Source organism: Myotis myotis, unplaced genomic scaffold (assembly GCF_014108235.1).
Source record: "Myotis myotis isolate mMyoMyo1 unplaced genomic scaffold, mMyoMyo1.p scaffold_m19_p_9, whole genome shotgun sequence".
NCBI lineage: Eukaryota > Metazoa > Chordata > Mammalia > Chiroptera > Vespertilionidae > Myotis > Myotis myotis.
Genome location: NW_023416401.1, coordinates 65158147 through 65180928, shown reverse-complemented (window position 1 = coordinate 65180928; position 22782 = coordinate 65158147). Strand labels below are relative to the sequence as shown.

General features: G+C 45.7%; 1 protein-coding gene across 6 annotated transcripts in view; it reads left to right on the top strand.

Annotated features, from left to right (window-relative positions):
- The window catches only part of SLC23A2 (solute carrier family 23 member 2), a 128351-nt gene that overhangs the window by 69880 nt on the left and 35689 nt on the right, over positions 1-22782 (top strand). For 5 of the 6 annotated variants that reach the window (XM_036321636.1, XM_036321635.1, XM_036321638.1 and 2 more), the window contains 2 exons: positions 7776-7892; positions 11373-11530. In XM_036321636.1, the coding sequence (XP_036177529.1) occupies positions 7776-7892; positions 11373-11530 (275 nt within the window). Of the gene's footprint in view, positions 1-7773; positions 7893-10212; positions 10348-11372; positions 11531-22782 lie in introns of those variants that run through there. The other variant, XM_036321641.1, reaches the window with a different exon arrangement.

Here is a 22782-nt window from a genome sequence, read left to right as displayed (position 1 = left end):
GACCTGTAGGGGAGCGGAGAATCAAGTGATCGGGAGGGTCTGAAGGACCTGGTGGGTTGGAGAAGGACGATCAGAAGCCTTAGGGTGTAAAGGTCCTGGGTTGGCAGAGGGGCGTTTTGGGTGGAGTCAGATTTGATAAGGAAGCAAGTTTGAGAGAGAAGGATGATTGCGGAGAGTAAAGAAGCCTGGACGTAGGGGATCTCTGACTACTTCCTATTGCGGTGACAGAAATTATTTAAGACGCAAAGAATGTTCAAATCAAAAGCTCCATTCTTGGGCCAATGTGAAAATTTAGAGTGTGGATAAGGCGCTTTGGCCGGACCTCCGTGGAAGGGCCGAGTGTGTGAAGATTACTGGGGAGACATCCCAGAGGAGTTGTGTTTTTTTTGCGGGGGGGGGGGGGGGGGGAAGAGATGGAAAAAGAACTCCCAGTGGTGTAAATTAGGAAGAGGAGGTAAGAAACAAAGGGAGACCCGGGGAGCTAGACTAGAGGGAGGGCGTCCCCGCCGGCTAGTCAGGATCCAGAGTGAGGAAGAGAGTCTAATCCATGTGGTGGTTTCCTGGGGCCGAGGCCGGACTGGAGAGGCTTTCTGGCCCAGCGCTAGGTCCTTTGTCTGAGATGGCAAATCAGAAACCCAGAGGGCTGACCCAGTGTCACTTACCAGAGATGAAATGCGCCGGTGTTGAGTGCGGGGTCAGTACTGGGAAGGAGAGAGAGGTCCCAGATCTGGCAACCTCCCTGGCTATTTCGGGAGGGCCCATGATGGGGGGAGGCCTAATCGAGGCCACAGTCATGTCAGTCGAGTAGGATTTGGAGGTGAGCCCAGGTCAGGCTGCTGCCACCTAGCAAACTTGGGGTGATTGAAGCCAGGGTGATGGCTCCCCTTGCCCGTGGAACCCTCCGGGGTTTCTGCACCTAATGCTAGGGTCAACGAAGGAGAACGCATGAGGCCAAAAGTATAAATAACGAATTATGAAATTGTTAGGTCATCGGGAAACCCAGATGGACTGAGCCCCCAAATGGTGCCTGCCTGCGTAGATATGTTTTGATGCTGACCATTCTGGGTCAGTTTTTTCTGGCACTTTTAATATGTAGTGTCAAAGCTCCTGTTACTTTAGGAAAGCAGTCTTGAATTATACCTTTACTTTTTGTTCCAGTCCGTTCTTTTGATTTTATTTCATGGCTCCAATTACAAATATTTTGGATCTCCATTGCCTGCTTTCTCTAGCTATCATTTCTCTCTAATATGTTTTTTTCACTTACATTGTTTTATTTTATTTTTTATTTATAGTCTGTGACCCTTACACTTCTTTTAAATGTATATTTTCTCTTGTGCTCTCCCTTTTTTTGAAAAGTCCTCACCCGAGGATATTTTTTCCATTGATTTTTCAGAGGGCAGAGGGAGGAAGGTAAGGGAGAGAGAAAACATCGATATGAGAGAGACATATTGAATGGCTGCCTCCTGTAAGTGCCCCTACTAGGAATGGGGAAAGAACCTGCAATCCAGATACGTGCCCGTGACCAGAATTGAACCCGTGACCTTTGGTGCACGGGCCAATGCATTAACCACTGAGCCAGGCCAGCCAGTGACTTTCATTTTTCTTTTTCCCCCCTTTACTTTTGTCCAAATTCTGTCAATTCATGTTTTATTTCTGTTTGTCTTTTAATTTCTGTTTTAAGGTCTTCCTAATACACTTGATTATTATTAATTAAAAAATATTTTTACTATTGATTTCAGAGAGGAAGGTAGAGGGAAAGACAGATAGAAACATCAATGATGAGAGAGAATTATTGATTGGCTGGCTCCTGCACGCCCCCTACTGGGGATCGAGCCCTCAACCGGGCATATGCCCTTGACCAGAATCGAACCTGGGACCCTTCAGTCTGCAGGTCAACATTCTGTCCACTGAGCCAAACCAGCTAGCTAGGGCTACAGTTGATTATTGAGTTTTTAAGATATCTGAATTGTTCTTTATAATTCACTGAGTACTTGGAAGGTCTTTCTAATTTATAAAAATGTCCTTTATTTCTTAGAAATGTTCTTATTTCTTTGATTAATTCTTATATTCTGTTATCTTGGTTGTATTCTGACTTTTAAAACCATTACAATTTCTTATCCATATTTGTCTTTTTGTTATTTTTTGAACATATCTTGTTTTTAGTTTGTAACACCTCTTTTATTGTCTTTTTTTTTTTAAGGAGAGAGGGGGGGAGAGAAACATTGGTGTGAGATAGAATCATTGATTGGTTGCCTCCCGTTCATACCCTGGCTGGGGATTGAACTGCAACCTGGGCATGTGCCCTGCCCCGGAATCAAACCCTCAACCCTTTGGTACATGGGACAGCACTCCAACCAACTGAACCACACCAGCTAGGGCTACTGTTGTGTTTGCTTTTATTTACTGATTAGAGATATTTAAAATGGCATTTATTTCTTCCCAGGTTCAAATTAAAATTTTTTTCGTTTATTTTAGAGGGAGAGAAGGGAGGGGAGGGAGAGAAGACGGGAAAGAGAGAAAGAAAGAAATATGGATTTGTTATTCCACTTTTTTATGCATTCATTGGTTGCTTCCTGCATGTGCCCCGACCAGGGATGGAACCCCAAATCCTGGCGCTTGGGGATGACTCTCTAACCAACTGAGCTATCTGGCCAGGACCAAATATTTTTCTTTTTATGATACAAGTTTTATTTTATTTTACTTTAAAAGTTTCTTCATACCACATTGGCCTTATTTCCTCTTAGTTTTGGAGGCTTCCTTTGTCCCAGGTTTGTGAGGCAATAAACATGAGTGTAGGGTGGTTGTCTGGGAGTGAGGTTTGTCTGCTGGTGGGAGTTGCCACTGAATAACCAGGAGGAAAGCTGTCTCATTGCGGTGGAGTCTAGGTATCAGCATGTTGTCTCAGGCTGATCACAGTTCCTGTAGAGGAGAGTTCTTCTAGTCTCCTGCGAATAAGCCTGGTTTCTGTAACCTGCTCTGGCATTCTGGAAGCAGATGAGGATTCCACTGGTCATGTTTGCATTTAACCCCACATAGTATTCCTGAGTCTGATGTCTTTCTGGTTTATATTCTTCAAACCAGTGGTCGCCAACCTTTCGGACCTCATGGACCACTGGTTGGCGACCACTGCTTCAAACTGTACATTGTTGTATCTTGAAGGATGAGGATAGCAGCAGGCAACAGGATGTCTGCTTGTTCTGCATAGTTAAAACCTATCCTCTTCCCATCCTTTTCTGTCTTGTGCCTCCAGGCTTGGAACCTTTCTGGGCTCCTGTTGGTCACTCAGCTCACTTCACACTGCCCTCCTACAAGCATGCAGACTGTCTGTTCCTTCCCTCTCCCTTACGGGCTGCAGCTCATGCAAATATTCCAGAAATGTGTTCATCTCATTTCTTTTCCATATTTTCTTTGTTCTTGTAGATTTGCGACATATTTATCCCTTCTGTGTGTTTTTAGGAGTTAGAGGAAATGACACATGTGGCCAATCTAGCATGTTTAACTGGCACTCAAAAGCTGGCTCTTTAAAAAAAAACACACAACTGATGAAATTGATCTTTGATGGACCTGATTAAGGAAATAATGAAAAAGCACAAATACACATTAGCAATGTGAAAGGAGATATAAGAAAAATGTATAAGCGAATATTAACTATGACATCATGATAATCAGTTTGAAACTCTATAGCAGAGTTGGCAAGCCATAGCCTATGCAAGCTACATCTGCCCAACACCTGTTTGGATAGTTTCATTGGAATACAGCCATACTCACTTGATACGTATTGTCTAAGGCTCTTCTGCATGACAGTGGCAGAGTCGAGCAGTTGTGACAGAGCATTGATGATCCACAAAACCTAAAATATGTACTGTATAGCCTCTTACAGAAAGGGTTTGCTGGAGGAAATGATTTCCTAGAGAAAAAGAGACTGTAATTGACCCCCAAAGTGCTGGACTAGCTGAATAACCATTGAAGAGATTGGAAAGGTTATTAGTGATCTTAAGAAGGCTCCAACCAGAGAACTGAGTTCTGAGTTCATTAATCTTTGAAGGACAGGTAATTTCCTTGCTCTCTGATTATTTCAGACTATGGAAGAAGATAGAAAAGTCTTCCAAATGACGTAACTAACTATTAATGCAGTCATCTTTTAAAGAAACCTTGCTCTTGAAAGTTATTGTTATTGAGGTTTTTGAAGTGATTTGTATTGTTAACGCAGTGATACTGACTCTGGTACCATAGCTTCTAATGACCGAGCACACACCTGTTTCTAGGAGGGCAGCAGCGTTTATGTGACAGAATTAACTGATCCCCTTGACCACACAGTTCCCTACTCAATGTCATCTTAATACTATTTGTAGACATTTACATTAGTTCCATTTCTGTGTTATAGAAGCACCTTCATTACTAAGAAAGATTGAGTGTGAGAGAGAGTGTGTGTGTGTGTGTGTGTGTGTGTGTGTGTGTTTGTATGTACACATGTCTTAATCTTAGTCTGCCAGGCCTGAAAGAGGACAGATATAGTCTCTTCATTTCTGTGCATTAAAACAATAGTTAAAACTAGTTGTACTAAGGGACATTGTAGTGTTACTGTACTTTCAGATGTCTCTCTTTATTGCTTTGTGAGCAGCAACACTCCCCACTTGGAGATGTAGATAATGTGATGGTGTTGAATTGTACAAATCCAATATCCACAGTTGCATCACGTTAGCAAAATGGTCAACTGAGTGTAATGATTCCCAAGACCTGAGTTGGGGGTTCTCCAATCAGGTTCAGTGATTTGCTGAATTCAGAGAAGCGGTTGCACTCCTGGTTACAGCTTATTTCAGAGAGAGGATACCGATTAAAATCCATGGAAAAGGCACGTAGGGAAGGATCCAGGAGACACCAGCTCAAGCTTTCAATTGTCCTCTTCCCATGGAGTCGGGTGGGCACTGCCTAATTTTCCCAGAAACAATGTGTGGCAGTTCTCAAGGAGTGTGCCAACCTGGGAAGCTCACTGGAGTCCTGGTGTCCAGGCTTTTATTGGGGAGCAGTCATGTAGGTGTGGCTGACCTTAATGTCCAGCTCCTTCAGAGGTCAAACTGATACCACGTGGCCCAAGGCGCCGCGCCCCCCCCCCCCCCCCCCCCCAATGGATCATCACATCGTTAGCATAAACTATTTGGGGCAGTCCAAGGCTTCAGGTAAACAAATACATTCTTAAGAAGCAGGATGTCCCAAGAGCTTAGGTATCACTTCCCAGGTGCCAGAGGGCCAAACCTTTTCCTGACGTGCAGGGTTTGGACATCCCACACCTGCTGAGTTACTTCTTCACTGCATATCACTACGTATCAAATTCCTCACACATGCATACTCTCTCTACCAACAAATGTTTAAAAGACATGCATATCCCATTTTACCCATTCAACAATGAACTCTCCCACTATCCATTTTTTGAATGGAGAAAAAATTCTCTCGGGAAGGTCATATTCAAGTCACATTTGGATTAGATCAAATATAGACTTACACGGGTTTACCTTCAGGCTTCAGAAGGTAAGCCTGAATTGCATCACTTCTTTTGTGCAAGGGTATGTGTCCTCTAAGTCCCTGTTGTCCTGTGCATGGAAAATTGAGTAATAAAACATGGACTCACCATCTTTCTATGGGTTAGATGTGGTCAAGGGTCAGGATGTTTTGTCTCCTGGTAGACACTCTGTTTGTTAGGTTATAAAAGATTTTTAAAAAAAATGCACACCTCAGGTTCCAAGAAATTGTTCATTGGGTTTCAGGAATCAGAGCAGTTTTGAGTTTTCTGTTTGGCTCAGATGCTGGATGACTTCAGAAGTGATGCTGACTTGATTTGGAATGATGAACACACAATACAATATACAGATGATGTATTACAGAATTGTATATCTGAAACCTATATAATTTTATTAGCCAGCTAGAGGCCCAGTGCACGGATTTGTGCACTCGTGGGGTTCCTCAGCCTGGCTTGCACCCTCTCCCAATCTGGGACCCCTTGGGAGATGTTGGACTGCCAGTTTTGTCCTGATTGCTTTCAGGGATTGGCCTAAACTGGCAATCTGACATCCCCGGAGGGATGCAGTAGTGCACAACGCAGGTGGTCGGGGAGGAGCCCGAGCTAGGCACTGCGCCGCTGCCGCTCATCCCGGTCCTGCTGCACCTGCCGCAGCTGCCTCTTGGTAGCACTGCAGCAGAGGTGGGAGAGGCTCATGCAGCCGCAGCTGCAGCTGCGCTCCCCAGCCGTGAGCCTGGCATCCGGCACCTGCTGAGCGGTGCTCCCGCTGTGGGAGCACACTGACCACCAGGGGGCAGCTCCTGCATTGAGAGCCTGCCTCCTGGTGGTCAGTACATGTCATAGTGACCGGTCATTCGGTTGTTTGGTTGCTTAGGCTTTTAGATATATATGTCACCCAATAAATTCAATTGGAAAGAAAAAGAAGTGATGTCGATACTGACTGGGAATGCCTAGACTATGACGTAGACCAGCGGTTTTCAAACTTTTTCATCTCATGGCACACATAAACTACTAAAAGCACCATACCAAAAAGTATATATTTTGCAAGTGTGACAAAAAAATAGGTATAATATTGATTCATTCACACCGGATGGCTCTTGTTGTGTTGGCTGTTGTTATTTTTTTTATTTGACAATCTAAGGGAAAAGAGGTCAGTGCCCCTAATAGTCAGATATTGCACGTTTTAAAAATTCTTGGGGCACACCAGTTGAAACTTGCTGAATGAGGTTATAACCTAAAGTGTCTGGTCTTTGTGAAGATTTTGTCTCAAAAAGCATGCAACACTTAACATTAGAAAAAAAAATCTTTAGTAGTGGTGGGAAGAAGAAAAAGAAAATTGCCCCCTGAACTAGAAATTCATTTTTGGTCTGTTATTTTAAGTAAAATATGAGTCACTTATCTGTACACTTCTGAATTTCATTCTTTTCACTCACCATTGTGTCTAAGTAGCAGTGTTTTGGTACACGGTTGTAGGACTTTATTTTTAGGTACAAAAAATTCTCTTTGCAGGGATGGGGGAGGGTGGGAGCAACAGATTAATGTTCTCTGTTTGAAGTGGTTAGCATTTCATATTATTTCTTCATTCTGGTCACCACTGCTCATGTCCAGGTATTACTTTTTGGTCCCATCCTGGGAGCATCATCTCCACGCAGGTGGTCTCTAGCCTGGGGAGAAGCTCTGAGCAAGCTGAATGCTCTAGATTAGTGGTCCTCAACCTTCCTAATGCCGCGGCCCTTTAATACAGTTCCTCATGTTGTGGTGACCCCCCATTTCATTGTTACAAATTGAACATAATTAAAGCATAGTGATTAATCACAAAAACAATATGTAATTATATATGTGTTTTCTGATGGTCTTAGGCGACCCCTGTGAAAGGGTCGCGACCCACAGGTTGAGAACCGCTGCCTAGGGGATGTGAAGATGGCCATGGAGACTGAATCCCCAAAGTCTGAAGATGGGGTGTCCCACTGAGCCAGTGTGTTTGAGCGTTGTGTCAAAGGTAGCCAAGGCTTAATTTTACAGGGAAGTGGCAGCCACTTTATGAAATTGTGTTTTAGTAGTGGGCCTGTACTAAACTGCGCTAACGTTACTCCTTACATTTATTTATTTAGTTATTTACTTATTTATTTAATTAGTTATTGAGAGTGGAAGGGAGGGGGAGAGGCAGAGAGAAACATCCATGTGAGAGAGATACCGCTGAGCCAACTGACTAGGGCAGTCCTTGTTTTTATTAAACAACTCCTTTGCCTCTTGCTTACAGAGCTCTCTGGCCGAGACGTTGGATAGCACTGGCAGTCTAGATCCCCAGAGATCGGACATGATTTACACCATAGAAGACGTCCCTCCCTGGTACCTGTGCATATTTCTGGGGCTGCAGGTAAGATGGTTCCTTTAGGATGTAGCCACCAGCAGATGCTTGAGTTCTCTATCTGGATGTTTTTTAAATTCAGTGTTGATTTTGATTTATTGAGGACTTTATTATAAACTAGAGGCCCAATGCACGAATTCGTGCACGGGTGGGGTCCCTTGACCTGGCCAGCGATCGGGACTGTCTGGCACAGTCCCAATTGCAGCCAATGGGGGCCAGCCAGCCGGGGCACGATTGCAGGAGGTTGGCCAGCTGGGGAGGGGCCGCGGGAGGGCTCCAGGGTGTGTTCGAACATATCACCCAGTCCCCATGGGCCAGACCCCTGCAGCAAGCTAATCTACCGGTTGGAGCATCTGCCCCCTGGTGGTCAGTGTGCGTCATAGCGACTGGTCGAGTGGTCGACCACTTAGCATATTTGGCTTTATATATATAGACTAGAGGCCCGGTGCACGAAATTTGGCCTGCACCCTATCCAATGTGGGACCCCTCGGGGGATGTCCGACTGCCACAAGGATTGGGCCTAAACCAGCAGTCGATATTCCTCCTATGATCTGGGACTGCTGGCTCCTAACCGCCTGCCTGCCTGCCTGCCTGATTGCCCCTAACCGCCTCTGCCTGCCGGCTGATCACCCCCTAACTGCTCTTCTGCTGGTCTGATCGCCCCCAACTGCCCTCCTCTGCTGCCTGATCACCCCCAACTGCCCTCCCCTGCAGGCCTGATTGCTCCTAATTGCTCTCCCCTGCCAGTCTGATCACCCCTAACTGCTTGCTCCCCTGCCAGCCTGATTGCCCCTAACTGCCTCTGCCTTGACCCCCCACCACCATGGCTTTGTCCGGAAGGAAGTCGGACGTCTGGAAGATGTCCCATCGACCCGGTCTAATAAGCATATTACCCTTTTATTAGTATAGATTACTCTCTTAAGAATGATGAATGGAAATTGTCAACATCAGTTTCATAATGGTGAAAGGAAGAAATGAACAGGAGGAGGAGATTAAACAGAGAATGAAGGAAGGAAAACACTCAGGGAATAAGCAAAGGAAATGACATGGAAGGAAGGACAGAAAATTGTAGAGATATAGAAAAAAGGAAGAACAGAGGGAGAGAAAAGTAGAAGAGAAGAGAAAAGAACTAGTTTTCATTTCTCATTCCTGGCTTAGTTAACCAACTCACAGTCACAGTCAGTTCTGCCCTGAAACATGGGTGACTCTGAAAAATGCCATGTTGGCCAGATTGTAAACAGCATGTTTCGGTCTCTTTAAAGAAAGGCAAACTTTGCCAGAGAAGCAGCTGCTTTGTCTGCTGTGGCTTCCAGTGGGAGCAGAGCAGGGACGCTGCCAGGGGAGGGAGTGGAACAGGGCTGGGCTCCTATGTTTTCGGTGCTTTCCCTCATCTCAGCACCCTCTTCCCACTTAGCGGAGTGAAGTGGCGCCCTAGAGAAAGGGGACAAGACAGGAAGCTCTTCTCTAGGATTCACACCCATGGCCTGGGTTTGCCTTGGTTGTTTTAGCCGCGTGAAAGCCTGACCTGCACGGCTAGGGTTCAGGACCTAGAGAAGGGCTGCGCACAAATGACGAGACTAAACAAGAAATATGAATTTGGATATCATGGGGGGCCGGGCAGTGAGCCATTCATTAGTGGAAAGGCTTCACTGGTGCCCAGGCCCTGCCAGCCTTGTATTCAATTTTAGATACACATATATTGCCCTTAGGCAGCAATCCCAGCCGCAGACAGATTATCTTAAAGGTCAGTAAATATTAGTAAAGATTTACTTTGAGACTATTAGGTCAGGAAATTTCTTGAGCTACCATTGTCTTGACAGAACAATGGTGCATAGCTTTAGCCATTGCCAAAGCTCAAGGTCCATCAGCCTTCTGGGTTCCTTGTTTGCATTTTTCTGATAATGTAGACCAGTGGTCGGCAAACTGCGGCTCACGAGCCACGTGCGGCTCTTTGGCCCTTGAGTGTGGCTCTTCCTAAGCCTTAGGAGTACCCTAATTAAGTTAATAACAATGCACCTACCTATATAGTTTAAGTTTAAAAAATTTGGCTCTCCGAAGAAATTTCAGTCGTTGTACTGTTGATATTTGGCTCTATTGACTAATGAGTTTGCCGACCACTTGTGTAGACAATGGATAGCTTTCAGCATAGCCAGACTCTGTTCTCAGGTCTGACTTTCCATTCTTCATTTTTTTTTTAAGTTTGAATGACAGTTTAACCTGGGGTATTTCAGATGGAGAGAAACTCAGTCTCATTGCCCAGACAGGTTTATGCACTTGGAGGTGAGGCTGTACCTGCCCTGACAGCTGATGCTTTGGTCTGGGTTTCCAGCCCTCCTGACCCCCTTTAGGTATCACAGCACTTGGTTACCTGACCTGAAAGGTGTCTAATAAAGGAGAAGTCACGACCCAAGGAGCTGAGTGGTCGTGGGGATAATTTTCCTTGGGTTGAACATCCTGAAACAGAGTGAGGAGACTTGCTTTTTAAAATGTTTATATTCTAGGTGTTTCTAGAAGTGTTCCCTGGTCAAATGGGATTGGGAACCCTGCATGCATCATGCCCTTCTTGACGATGCACAATGTTCTTAAGCTTGTGAGCATCCCTGAGAAGTCCTGGATGGGAATGTTCTGTTTCCTGCATGAAACACCTATTAGTGTTAAGAAGTTTGGGCTTTATGGGCTGCAAGCAACACATTTTGGCAAACAGGAGCAGAGATGGGGAACTCTTGGGAATAAAATTGGGTTTGCCGAACAGAAGCAGGCACTGAACAAGCAGGCCCCTGGGAGGAAGGGAAGTGAGCATGGCTGCTAGGAATATCCTACTGGGAGTGGAGGTGGGGCCCCCAAAGGAAAGTGAGCTGGCTCTTTGTGGAGCATTCTTCAGCTCCTGTGTGACCTTAACTCTTCCCTGATTGTTATGAGACAATGCCACCATAGAAAAGGGTGGGAAACACCCTGTGTAAGGAAGCTTTAACCCCCAGACCCATTATTTCAAGAGTACAGACATAGAATTCTACATAAAATATTGGCAAGTCAAACTGCAGAAGAAAGATATAGCAAGACTCCTAGAGTTTGTTTCAAGAATGGTTGCACGCAAAATAATTAATGTGCACAAATCAGAGGAGAAAGATGTATGGTTTTAGCAATTGATACTGAAAAGCATTTGAAAAAAAGCAGGTAATTCCAGTAAGAATTGCAGGAGTAAAATATCAATAAAATATGATTGCATTAAGTGTTTCCTTTATGCTGACCTGGACTCATGTGAATAATAAGTAATGATACAAGTATAATGGAAATGTAATGGAAAGGAGAAATACTGAAAAAGAAATATGATTTGGTATATGATACTTGTGTGTACCTAAGCAAACCAAAGAGTTCCTTTTTTTAAAAACAAAACAAAACAAAACAAAACATTGGAGGGGTGAGTTAGGATGAAATCAGAAAATAACGGGGAAGGGTTCACTCTTTCCTCTGTCTCCCTGTCACCCACAGCACTATCTGACTTGCTTCAGCGGCACCATCGCGGTGCCCTTTCTGCTGGCCGACGCCATGTGTGTGGGGTACGACCAGTGGGCCACCAGCCAGCTCATTGGGACCATTTTCTTCTGTGTGGGAATCACAACTCTGTTGCAGACGACGTTTGGGTGCAGGTGAGACTGGAGTACTAAATGGGATCCCGAAGCCCCTGTAAGGAAGGCATCGAACAACACCGTTTACCTAGGCAGCTTAGAAGGACTGACTGGCGGGTGGGTGTTGTAGTGAGCCCTGCCCCCGCCCACCCTGCACCGTGTTCCTTCTCTTGGTGGATGGCACCCCCCCCCGCCTGGCTGTGCACACTGGAAAGTCTGATGCTCTCAGCTCCTTCCATCCCTCCAGCTGCAGGGCAAGCTCTCCAGTGCCCGTCCTGCCACGTTCCTTTAGTCAGACCTGGGCTGGTGCACAGAGTGGGGCTAGGTTCCCAGTTGGTTTCCATGCCCCCAGGGCCACTCTCCTTGCCCCACTCTGTGCACCAGCCCCCCCGAGCCCTCTTCCCAACATTGGCATCTTCCTCGGAGCTGCCAGGCTGCAGCCCCACTCCCTGTTTAAAACCAGGATGTGCCCACTTTTGAAGCTTCTCCATGGCTCTCTGTCTGTCCCCTGCCTTTCCAGCCATGCCTCTGATCCCTGCTCTCCCCTTCTCTGGCTCTCCCTGGGGTGACCTCCCTGAGCCACCTGCTATTTCACCCTGCTGTGCTTGTGTGCCCCAGCACCCCATGCACCCTGCTCATCCAGTCTGGCTTGCTCCTCTCCTCGCTGAAGCATCCCGCCTCCTCGAAGCCTCCTTTGTTCTCAATTCCCACACATGCATCTTGTGTTCATTCTTCTAATGTGGCTCTTCTTCCACTGTGTCCTTTTTTGTTTTTGTGTCTTTTCCTGTTGGATTGTGCTCCCTTCCTTGATGCCAGGGCTCGGATTGTTCACCTTTGCTTCCCTGCTCCCAGCTTAAATGGGCGAGGAGCTGGCTGAGGACAGGAGGAGAGCCCCTCTCTCCTGCCGCCTCCTGCGGGCTTGCTGTTCTCTCCTGACCCCTCTTCTGCTCTCTTCACACTGCAGCCTCTCCCTCTACCCAGAGGCTCTGCTCACGGGGTGGAGCCTGCAGGGACAGACTCTTCTTGGGAAGGGTAGGGAGTAAGCTTCTGAGTTCTGGTTCTGTCTCTTGCTCAATGAGAGAGACTCTGGGGAAGGGCTTTGCCTTGCCTTCTGGGGGAAAGCGAGGGCGATAGTACCACGGCAGCCTGGGAGTCATGGACTGTATTCCAGTCAGTCAGAATCCACAGGGACCTTGAGCGTATGGGAGACCCAGGAGCAGTGTTAGGGTGTTCCAGGTGGTGGCACAGGCAGCGCCTGGGAAGGGAAGTGGCCGTTTCCTTGCAGGTCTGCTGATGGGAGGGAGCCATGTGGTCTGAAGGCTGTGGGGCTGGCCAGCTCTTGGAGTTCTCAAAACCCCAGCCCCTGCAGGACTGACTACCTGTGGCCACCGTGCTGAGCAAATCCCTTACCTCAGAAGGGAAGGTCTCCTTAGGGGACGCTGAGAGGAAGGTCAGGGTGCCATTGACCTAGAGCAGTGGTCGGCAAACCGCGGCTTGTGAGCCACATGCGGCTCTTCCACAAAATACCACGTGTGGGTGCGCATGTACAGTGCGAAGTTGACTTAAAACTTTAAGTAAAGTTTATTAAATTAATTTTAGGGAGTGTTGTGGAGTGAAAGAAGATGTAGTGTCGAGGATTGAGAAAGGTATGTTGAGATGGTTTGGACATACAGAGAGGATGAACGAAAGGAGATAGACGAAACAAGTACACAAGACGAGTGTGGATGGGAGAGTTGGAAGGGGTCGACCTCAGCGAACGTACCTCAATCAGATTGAGGACGTTTTTAGGAAAGGCCAGCTTAGGAGTACCCTAATTAAGTTAATAGCAATGTACCTACCTATATAGTTTAAGTTTAAAAAATTTGGCTCTCAAAAAAAAAAAAAATTTGGCTCTCCAAAGAAATTTCAATCGTTGTACTGTTGATATTTGGCTCTGTTGACTAATGAGTTTGCCGACCACTGACCTAGAGGAAGGAGGTGTGTTCTGGGCATTCCAGGGAGGACTTGGTTCATTTTGTCAGTACCAGGAAGCAGGAGAAAACAAATCCAGGTAGTTAAATTTGGCTGGCAACAGCTTTCATTCTTTTGACATGCATTTAAGGTTCTGTATTCCAAGTCCAGAGTGGACTAAAAAGCTTTTGTTGGCTGACTCGGGAGCCTTACTTTGTACATAGGGCACTGGTTCTCTGGGGAAATTTTTATTTTTATTTTTCTCTCTAAACAGCTGATTCATCAAGGAGCTTATAGCAGAAACTGTCTGTAAATTTGGGCAGTGCCTGTAGTTGAGAATTGTTGGTTGATAGGAAGAAGGGATGAAGATATCGATATTGTGGTATAATATGCACGGTGTCCAACTCAGGCCAAGGTTAGCATGGTCAGCCGCGTTGCCAGTGCCGGTTACATCAAGTTGTTGGATATTTTAATGATAAACTGTAATCCCATGGGCAGTCAGAACCTACAGTTCCCCGTATAAACCACGAGTTTACAAAGTGTGGCAAATGATGATTTCTTCTCCTTCATACGCGGGGGAGTGGAACAAGCAAGCATGAGAGGTTAGAGGGGCCTGGGCAGGTGAGTTCTCCAGCTTGGTTTCCTTTTGAGAAAACGAGAGGAGGCTCTTCCTAAGGTGTTCTGTGGATGACATTGGCCATTATTTTAATGGACTTATTGTGCTTTCATGGATTATAAACTTCCTGAAATATGTTTGGGGAGTTATGCACGAATAACATGAAAAGCCTTTCAGTTTTGCTAAATGCTAACGCAGACACTTATCATAGGCTGTGAATGATCATTTTAACAGTCTTGTGTATTTTACTTCCTGGTCACAACAGGATCAAATAAACAGAGAAAGCAATTGGGGCCAAGGTTTGTTAGGTGGGGAAGGCTGGGGGGACCGTACAGGAGGGAACCGCTGACTAGCCAAGAGTGGAGTCTATTCCCTGTGTCGGCCATGGATTGCAGATGGCCTGTGCATATGTTTGTTTTATGGTTGTTGGTGGTTTTTTTGGGGGGGGTGCGGGTGGTGGTGCTGGGAGGCAGTTCAGCACTTAGGCTTAGAGCAGCAAGAGAAAAAGTTTTTCATGTTCAGCTTTCATGATTTCTAAGATGGATTTTCTGACATTTCTGGTTTATAGTATTGTGTGTGTGTCCTGTATGCTTCTTTGCTCTTTGCCGACCACCTCACGAGTACTGGATATCTCCATTGCACTGGATGCCGCCGGTGCCTGGGACCTAGAGACCAACCATGGTCTGTGCTTGTGAGGAGGGGGCCCTTTATTTTGAGGAAGCTAAGACTGCTGCAGGTCTAGCTCAGAGGAAGAAAGTGTAAGCCTCCCGAACTGTGGGCAGTGGCAGGCCATCGCTCTTCCTCATTTCACACGGGTACCCCGGGGAAGAGGGGCCCGCTGTTCTCAGACATCTGCTTCATCCCATAAAAAACTCAGAATTTGTGGGGAGGCAGTGAAGGGGACACAGACGCGCGCCTCTGCAAGCCTGAGCATGCGCGCTGACTGCAGCTGTGAGATGTCACATCACTCCTTTGGAGGCTGTTTCCCACGGGCTGGGCTGAGGCCACAAAAAATATGTCTGGGGCAGTGTGGGCTGCAGAGCCTCCTTCCTTCACTGCACATCTCCTCTGGCACAGGTCCCGGGCCCAGGGGTGGGACTTCTGTGGCTTTCCTGCTTCCCAGAGCTTCTGCTTGCAGCGGGCGGGCGGTCTGTGCCATGCCTGCTTCTTTCACCTTCTCCTGCTCCCACCTTTTCCTCCTCCTCCCTTTGACCTTGACCTGCACTTTGCTTTCAACTAGGTTTTCCCTGAGTGAGGTTTCCTTGAGTGAGGTTTCAACATCTCTGGTTCTGTTTGATTGTGATGTCAATCCCAGCCACAACTTGGACTTGTTCCAGGAATTAGTACAAAGCCTTTAAAATCCTGAGAGATCAGGGCATGGGTGCGAGCCAGCTTGCAGCCGTCTCGGTGCATCATTCCCACCCCCCACCCCCTGGGTGTCAGTGCAGAGCTGGGGGTGAAAGAGATCCTTCGGCACCTGCCCCTTGCCTGCCACACTGACTTCCCTGAGGTGTGGCAGGCTCTGTGTTAGGGGGTCACCTCCAGCCTTTTGCTTCAGGCACCTCTTGGAGGCCTCACTGAGCTCTCCAGCAAAAGGAAAGACTGTAGGCTCTCCTTGTTGTGGTAGCCGGTGTTGTCATCTGCCCTGAGAAGGCAGCGTCCCCCACTTCCATCTCCTTGGGTCTGGGGGCCTATATATGTTGTGTGTCACTAGGTACGGGGACTACTCCAGGATACTTCAAGGTCTCAAGTCCAGGGCTTTGAACTATTATTGATAAGACTTGGGAGAATCGAGGGGTGCAGCGCTTAGATTGAGGTGGGGAGACTGGGGTTCCTCCACACTCTCTATATATGCACTTTGTGTGGGGTGCATATGTACTTTTTTGAACTGCTTAAAAGTAAAGTTGCAGACAGCATGCCAGTTCACCCTAAATATCTCCTGGGAATGAGGGTCTCCTTTGTAATAACCACTTACAACAGCCATTCTGCCATATCATCCAATATGCAGCCACATTTAACTTCCCAAGTTGTCCCTAAATGTCTTTTAGGTCTAGTCCTTCCACTTCCCTGAACCAGGATCCAGTCAAGTTCATGTGGTGCATTTGTTTGTTGCATCTCTCTGGCCTCAATAATAAACAGTCCCCATTTTTTCCCTCCATATCACCCCCTTTTAAAGAGCCTAGGCCAGTTGTCTGTCAAGTGTTCTGTGGTCTGAATTTGTCTGTGTCCTTATGGTGGTATTTGATTTGTTCCACAACCTCCCCTCCTCCCCCCTTATTTGTTCTAAACTGGGAGGTGGGGCTAGAGGCATGGTTGATTCAGGGTGAAAATTTTGCAAAAATTACTATATAGGTGACTTTACATTGGGCTCTCCCCCACCAAATTAAAAAAAATTACTGTTACTGTCCATTTACTACAAGTAGGTTTACAGTTGTGAGTATGTGAAGCCATTTATTCTTGTATTATTATTAATAACTATATTTTGCATATGAACAACTGTAAACCTACTTTTGCCTCACCCTGTATATTAATGAAATGGGCCCCGTGAGAACCTGATGCTAATGACCGTGGAGGAGGGAGCTTTCCCGCACCCCCTGACGGCTGCGGGGCTGGCGGAGACATCGCTCTCGTTCCACCTTTTTCATGTGACTGTGGGCAAGCCGCCTGACCGCTAAGGGCCTCCTTCTGGTTAATCCTGGGCACCTGTCCACACTCGCCTGCGGGCGCTTATTATTTGAGGGGCCTCTGGAAGGGGAGGAGGCAGACAGGTGCAGGCGGGGAGAGGGGTTGCAGTGAGCTTGGGGCTGGGGCAGCTGCCAGCAGCGTCTGTGATGAGCTTAGGGGCGGTTGGGCATCGTGCTCCATGGCCACTGCCATCAGCTTTGCTCCTTCGACTCGATCCTTCTTGGTGGTCTTCCCCCTTCTCCTAACACACTGCTTCTCTGTTCATATTTCTGATGCTCCTGGGGACTAGGAGACTGACTGTGTCCTCTGAGGGTATATGGGGTGAATGAATCTAGTTCTCCAGCCTTTTTTTTAATTGTCACATCCTCCTTGCCCTGCACATTCTCACATGCTCTGAATGGCTCCTCCTTCTCCTCATGGCCCACTCCCCCTCCCTCTTAGCCATCCTTTCAGCCAGGTGACTGTCGTCGCAAACGCTGTGCAGGATTAGGGCAGCGTTTCACAGGCCTAGAGGACAGAGCTGCTCACCAAATACCAAAGGGAAGCTTTTGTCTTTTTCCAATATTGTGGTTTTTGTTAACTATTTAACATCACTCTAGTACTTAAGGAATGTGATGTCATCCTCCTCCCATTCCTTTTTAAAAAATATATGTATTTTTATTGATTTCAGAGAGGAAAGGAGAGGGAGAGAGAGATAGGAACATCAATGATGAGAGAAAATCATTGATCGGCTGCCTCCTGCTTGCCCCACACTGGGGATTGAGCGCACAACCTGGGCATGTGTCCTGACTGAGAATTGAACTTTGACCTCCTGGTTCATAGGTTGACATTCAGCCACTGAGCCATGCCAGCCAGGCAAGACACTTACTTTATAGACATAATTTAAATCAAAACTATTGAGGGGTAATTGGCATACAGTAACACTGAACCTTTTTTATATGTACAGTTATATAAGGTTTTACTCGCGTATACAGTCATATAACCCACCCAACAGAACACTGCCACACCCCAAGGACTTCTCTGGTGCCTGCCTCCCTGTGACTCCTTAGATCTTTAAGTAATGAAAGTAGTTTAGGCTACTAGCCCTTGACCTGAAATAGGTGATACGGTCATGTTTGAAAAGGAGGTTATCAAAATCACACCCAACTAGCCCTCTGGGTTCCTGCGCACTGTCTGAGCCAAGCCTGCTGCTATGAGCTGGGGGGGGGGGGGGGGGGGGCGGGGGGCGTGAGACGGGCGCCAGTCAGCTGCTTCCTCCCCACCGAGGCTCTTCAGGATCCTCTCTGATTGACAGTGCTGACCAGAAGAGTTCATGCAGTTTTCAGTGTTTATCTATAAAACCAGAATAACGTGAACTTGAAGATAATGGTTACACTTGCTTTTATTTGAGTTTTTTTAATCAACTCAAAATGAATTAGCAATAAAATGCAAGAATCATGAAAACTGAGTAGTAGAATGAAATCAGAGTGATTTCCCTTTTTAATCTAAAAGTGGGCTTTTAAACTTTTAAACTCAAACTCTAGGAACCATACAAGGATGGTAAATTTGATGACACTGAATATAAGAACATGTTTTTAAACTTTGTAAAAATACACCGTAAACAGACAAAATGACAAATTGGAGAAAGTATTTGTATCATATCACAGAGATGCTCTACTGTCTCCACTATAGAAAGAACTTTTAAAAATCAGTGTTAAAAAATAGCAAAAATCATATAGAAGAGAGCAAAAAGACAGGAACAGACAGTTCACAAAAACCATTATGCCGTGGCCTTTCTTCACCCGGTGAAAGGATCCTCATCAAACTGACGGATAAGAGAAACATAAATGAAAGCCACCCTAAGATACCATTTCCCCTTTGCCAGACAAAAAATGAAAACCCCGACCAGCCGCTCTTTCGCCAAGGCTATGGGAGTGTAGGGTTTCTTACACATGGCTGTCAGGAGCGAAAATAGGGCAGCCCTTGTGGAGAGGAATTGTACAGTCTAGACTGCATATGCATTTACCATTTGATCCAATAACCCCACTTCTAGAAATTTATCCTGAAGATACATGCCCACATTTGCAAAATAATACACCGAAAGTTATTTCTTGCTGTGTAATTTGTAATGGCAAAATAGTTAACAGCCTAAAGGTCCATCTACAAGAGATTGGCTGCTATGGGTCAGCACACAGCAGGGTCCTGTGCAGCCCTGAGAAAGAATGGCGAAGGCCTCTCTGACCTGTTTCAGGATATATTGAAAAAGCAAGTTGCAAAAAAGTTATGTGTATGTATGTTTGGTAAGAAAGAAGAAATACCAAGGAGAAGTGAGGAACAGATGAAAATGGTTAACTACAGTAAGAATGGGTTGGAGCGGCTAGGGATGGGAGTGAGACCTCTTAGTGTAACTCTTCATATGGTTTGATTTTTAAACTGTGTAAATGTTCAGCATACTCAAAACATAAAATCCAAAAGGATGAAGCAAAGCAAACCCTAAAATTGAAAATGAACAGAAATAAACGTAACTATATGTCAAATTGCTAACCACATAGAAGAAAAGAATTAATTCACAGACTTTAGAACAGTACTTTGCATACCTTGAATAGGATATTTTTTCTAAGGACAAGAGAAAAGAAATTTTATACTCAGTGGTGTTGTTGTTAGTAACGTAGGTATAATTCTGGAACTGTCCTGTGATGGTATAGCATAGAACACATCAGTAAGAACATTGGAAGTCAGGATGCTCAGTGTAGGAGGAGAGATGTATATGAGAAGAAGGTAATCTTTCAGTTGTGTTGAAGTGGAAGGGTCATTTTGATTTAAAAATATTGTATCTCTGTTCACTAAATGATACCAGTTAAAAAAAATAGGGTACCCAGTAACAGCGAGCCACCTCGTGCTCAGATCTTGGGTTCTAAATAGCATTTTCTGCCAAAGTGAACCTGGACTCCTTGGAGAAGTGCTTGACGCCAGGGCTGAGGAAAGTACAAGTTGAACCTGGAACATCTAATGCCAGAAAGCAAGGAACAGCTCAAAAAGTGAGGGAGAGGTGTGGGGAAAGGGAACCTGCTTGAACAGGCTGCTTTGGGCAAGTTCAGGACAATTTAATTATTGAAAAGAACAGTCATGGAAGTGAATTATAGAACCGAATATAAAAAGGGAACCCATTTATCTGTAGTGATGGTGTAAAAAAGAGGGAGATAAAATTGGACAAAAAGGAAAGTGTTTTTTTTTTTTTTTTTTTTTTTTTTACAAAAGGACACTAATAAATATGGATGGAATGATAAAATTGGAAACTCATAATTTTTAGGCCCACTATGTAAGACTGTTAATAAGCTAGTGGGGATATAATAATTTCACAGACTAAGAATCACTCTACAAATTTATTAATTGCAGAAGGGAAAAGGTACTTTTAGAAATGGAGAGTGCCAGCAGTCACTACCCTAACCAAGCATTGCACCTGGTGGGGACACCTGACGACAGGCCTCAGGCCTCCTGACGTGAGGCAATGAGGAGGGCGCCGCACCCCAGCAGTCTCCTGGCCAAAATGGTTTAGCCTGGCTCTAAGCACGACATTGGATAACCACACACAGTATAGGGGCTCTGATGAGATTGGGGGAGTGGGGCAGACGTGAGCACTTTTATAAGCAGAAACTTATGGTCTGGATATTAGATTACATTATTAACTTAGTTTCACATTTCTTGGGTGTAATGGGAGGGAGGCGCTGATGGAGGAGAATACACTCATTCTTGGGTGATACCTGCTAAAGTATGTGGGTGGAATGCACCACATCTGCAAGCTACTCTCCAGCGGTTCCGCTGACTGATGGGTGTATATGTACAGTTAACAACAGGGCAGTGTTATCAATTGAGAGAAGGTTTTTTTGGGGGGACAAGTTGTGTTTTGCTTTTCTTTATAGGCACTTAGGACACACACTCCTAAGGGCAGATTCAGAAATAAAACTATAGCTCCTCAAAGCCAAACCCCTTTATGTTTCTTAGAGATTGTTTTATAATTGCAGTCTTTGGGGACTGGGATAGTTACCTGCTTTTCTCTTGAAAATTGATGCACATTTTACTCTCTACTCTCTGTGTCCAGTGCTTTTCATCTAAAAGTCCTCTCTCAAATTTGCAGTTAAAATCAACATGCGGAAAGACTTAGCCTCTTATTTTTACTCTAATAAAATTCCTTTCAGACAATAATATTTGTAAATAGCACCTTCAGTTTATTATTTATTAAGCGAAACTTGGTGCTGGGGATACAGTGATGGCTGAAACAGTCCCAGTTCCCGCTGTCAGGGCGACTTCAGCCCACAGGGTGAAATCAGCATGTAGGGAGCTTGTCTGAACAGATCGCTTCAGTGCTGTGAGGGGAGTGGACAGAGGCCCAGCTGCAAGCAGAGAGCTACCCTGGGCTGGGGGCTGGCAGCTCACCTGAGCCAACACCATAGGATGAGTGAGACCGCAAATGATGCCAGGCCTCACCCTGTCGGAATGCCTTCAGAGAACAGCTTTGGGGTTAAGGATGAGCTTTCCCAGTTCTCCCAAAGTGGACTTTTCAGAGCAGGGCCCTCCAGTAGTGTTCCCCTGGCCTGCAAGAGGAAAGCCAGGCGTTTGCCCGCCGCCCCCCTCTGACCGTCGCCACTCCAATCCCTGCTTTCCCCAAAGTAAGGTCTCTGCAGTTCTCCAGGATTCAGGTCTGTTTGTAGCTCTTGATTTACACTTGCTCTTCTCTCTGCCTGGACTACTCAACCCCTTGCACATGTGATGGCGTGCTTCTCATCCTTATGCTAAGTGATTCTTTTGCAGACTCCCACAGCACCATGCATCGCCTTGTCACCCACCACTCTTCACGTGTGGCCACAATTAGTGTCTCGTTCACACAACAGAAACTCCTCAATGGCCTAAGGATAGTTTTTTCTATCATCGTACCTGCTTATAATGTGTTAAGCAGACACCCAAGAAATGGTTATCAAGTGACCAGAATAAATCCTTTCATTCGGCATAGGGGTTGTCTGTTTTTTTGTGCCTCAGCCACCCCCAGAAGTCATTGTTCAAAATTCAGATGCGAGGACCCCACATGTGACTCCTGTTAACCAGGACTAAGTGGAATTTAGAAATTTCCATTTTAAAATTTAAAAAAATTTTAAATTACACTTGACAGTCAATATTATATTAGTTTTGGGTGTATGGCATAGTTATTAGACATGTAACTTATGAGTGATCCCTTCAATAAGTGTAATACCCAGTTATTATAGTATCACTGGCTCTATTCCCTATGCTGTACTTGACATCCCCTTGACTGTTTTGTAACTACCAGTGTGTACTTCTTAATCCCTTCACCCTTTTCACCCAGCCCCCCAATCCCCCTTCCATCTGTTAACCATCAGTTGTTCTCTATGAGCTTGTTTCTGTTTTATTTTGTTTTTTAGATTCCACATTTAAGTGAAATCATAAAGGTATTTGTCTTTGACTTATTTCACTTAGCATAATACCCTCTAGGTACATTCGTGTTGTTGCAAATGGTAAGATCAGAAATATACTCTTTGTCTTTTTTAAACCCTCACCCGAGGATATTTTTTCATTGATTTTTAGAGAGAGTAGAAGAGGGGCGAGGGGAGAGAGAGAGAGAGAGAGAGAGAAATAATGATGTGAGATTAGAGACACATCTATTGGTTGCCTCTCACATGTGCCCTGACCTGAGCGAGAGGAACGTGCAACTGAGGCATATGCTCTTGACCAGGAATCGAACCTGTGACCCCTTGGTCTGAGGGCCAATGCTCTAACCACTGAGCCATGTCAGCTAGGGCCCAAAATATCCAATTTTAACCAGAGACCCCTGGGGAATCAGAAACCAGCTTTCTGACCTGGGGGGTGGGTGACTTATAGAAATCACGGCCGGAGAGTCCTGACGAAGAACACATCACAAATCCCAGGAAGATCTTGGAATATTTCCTAGAGGAGGTGGTATTTGTGCCTTGAATGATGAATAAAAATTGAATATTAGAAATGATGACAAAGAGAAGGGATGAGCAAAAGCTCA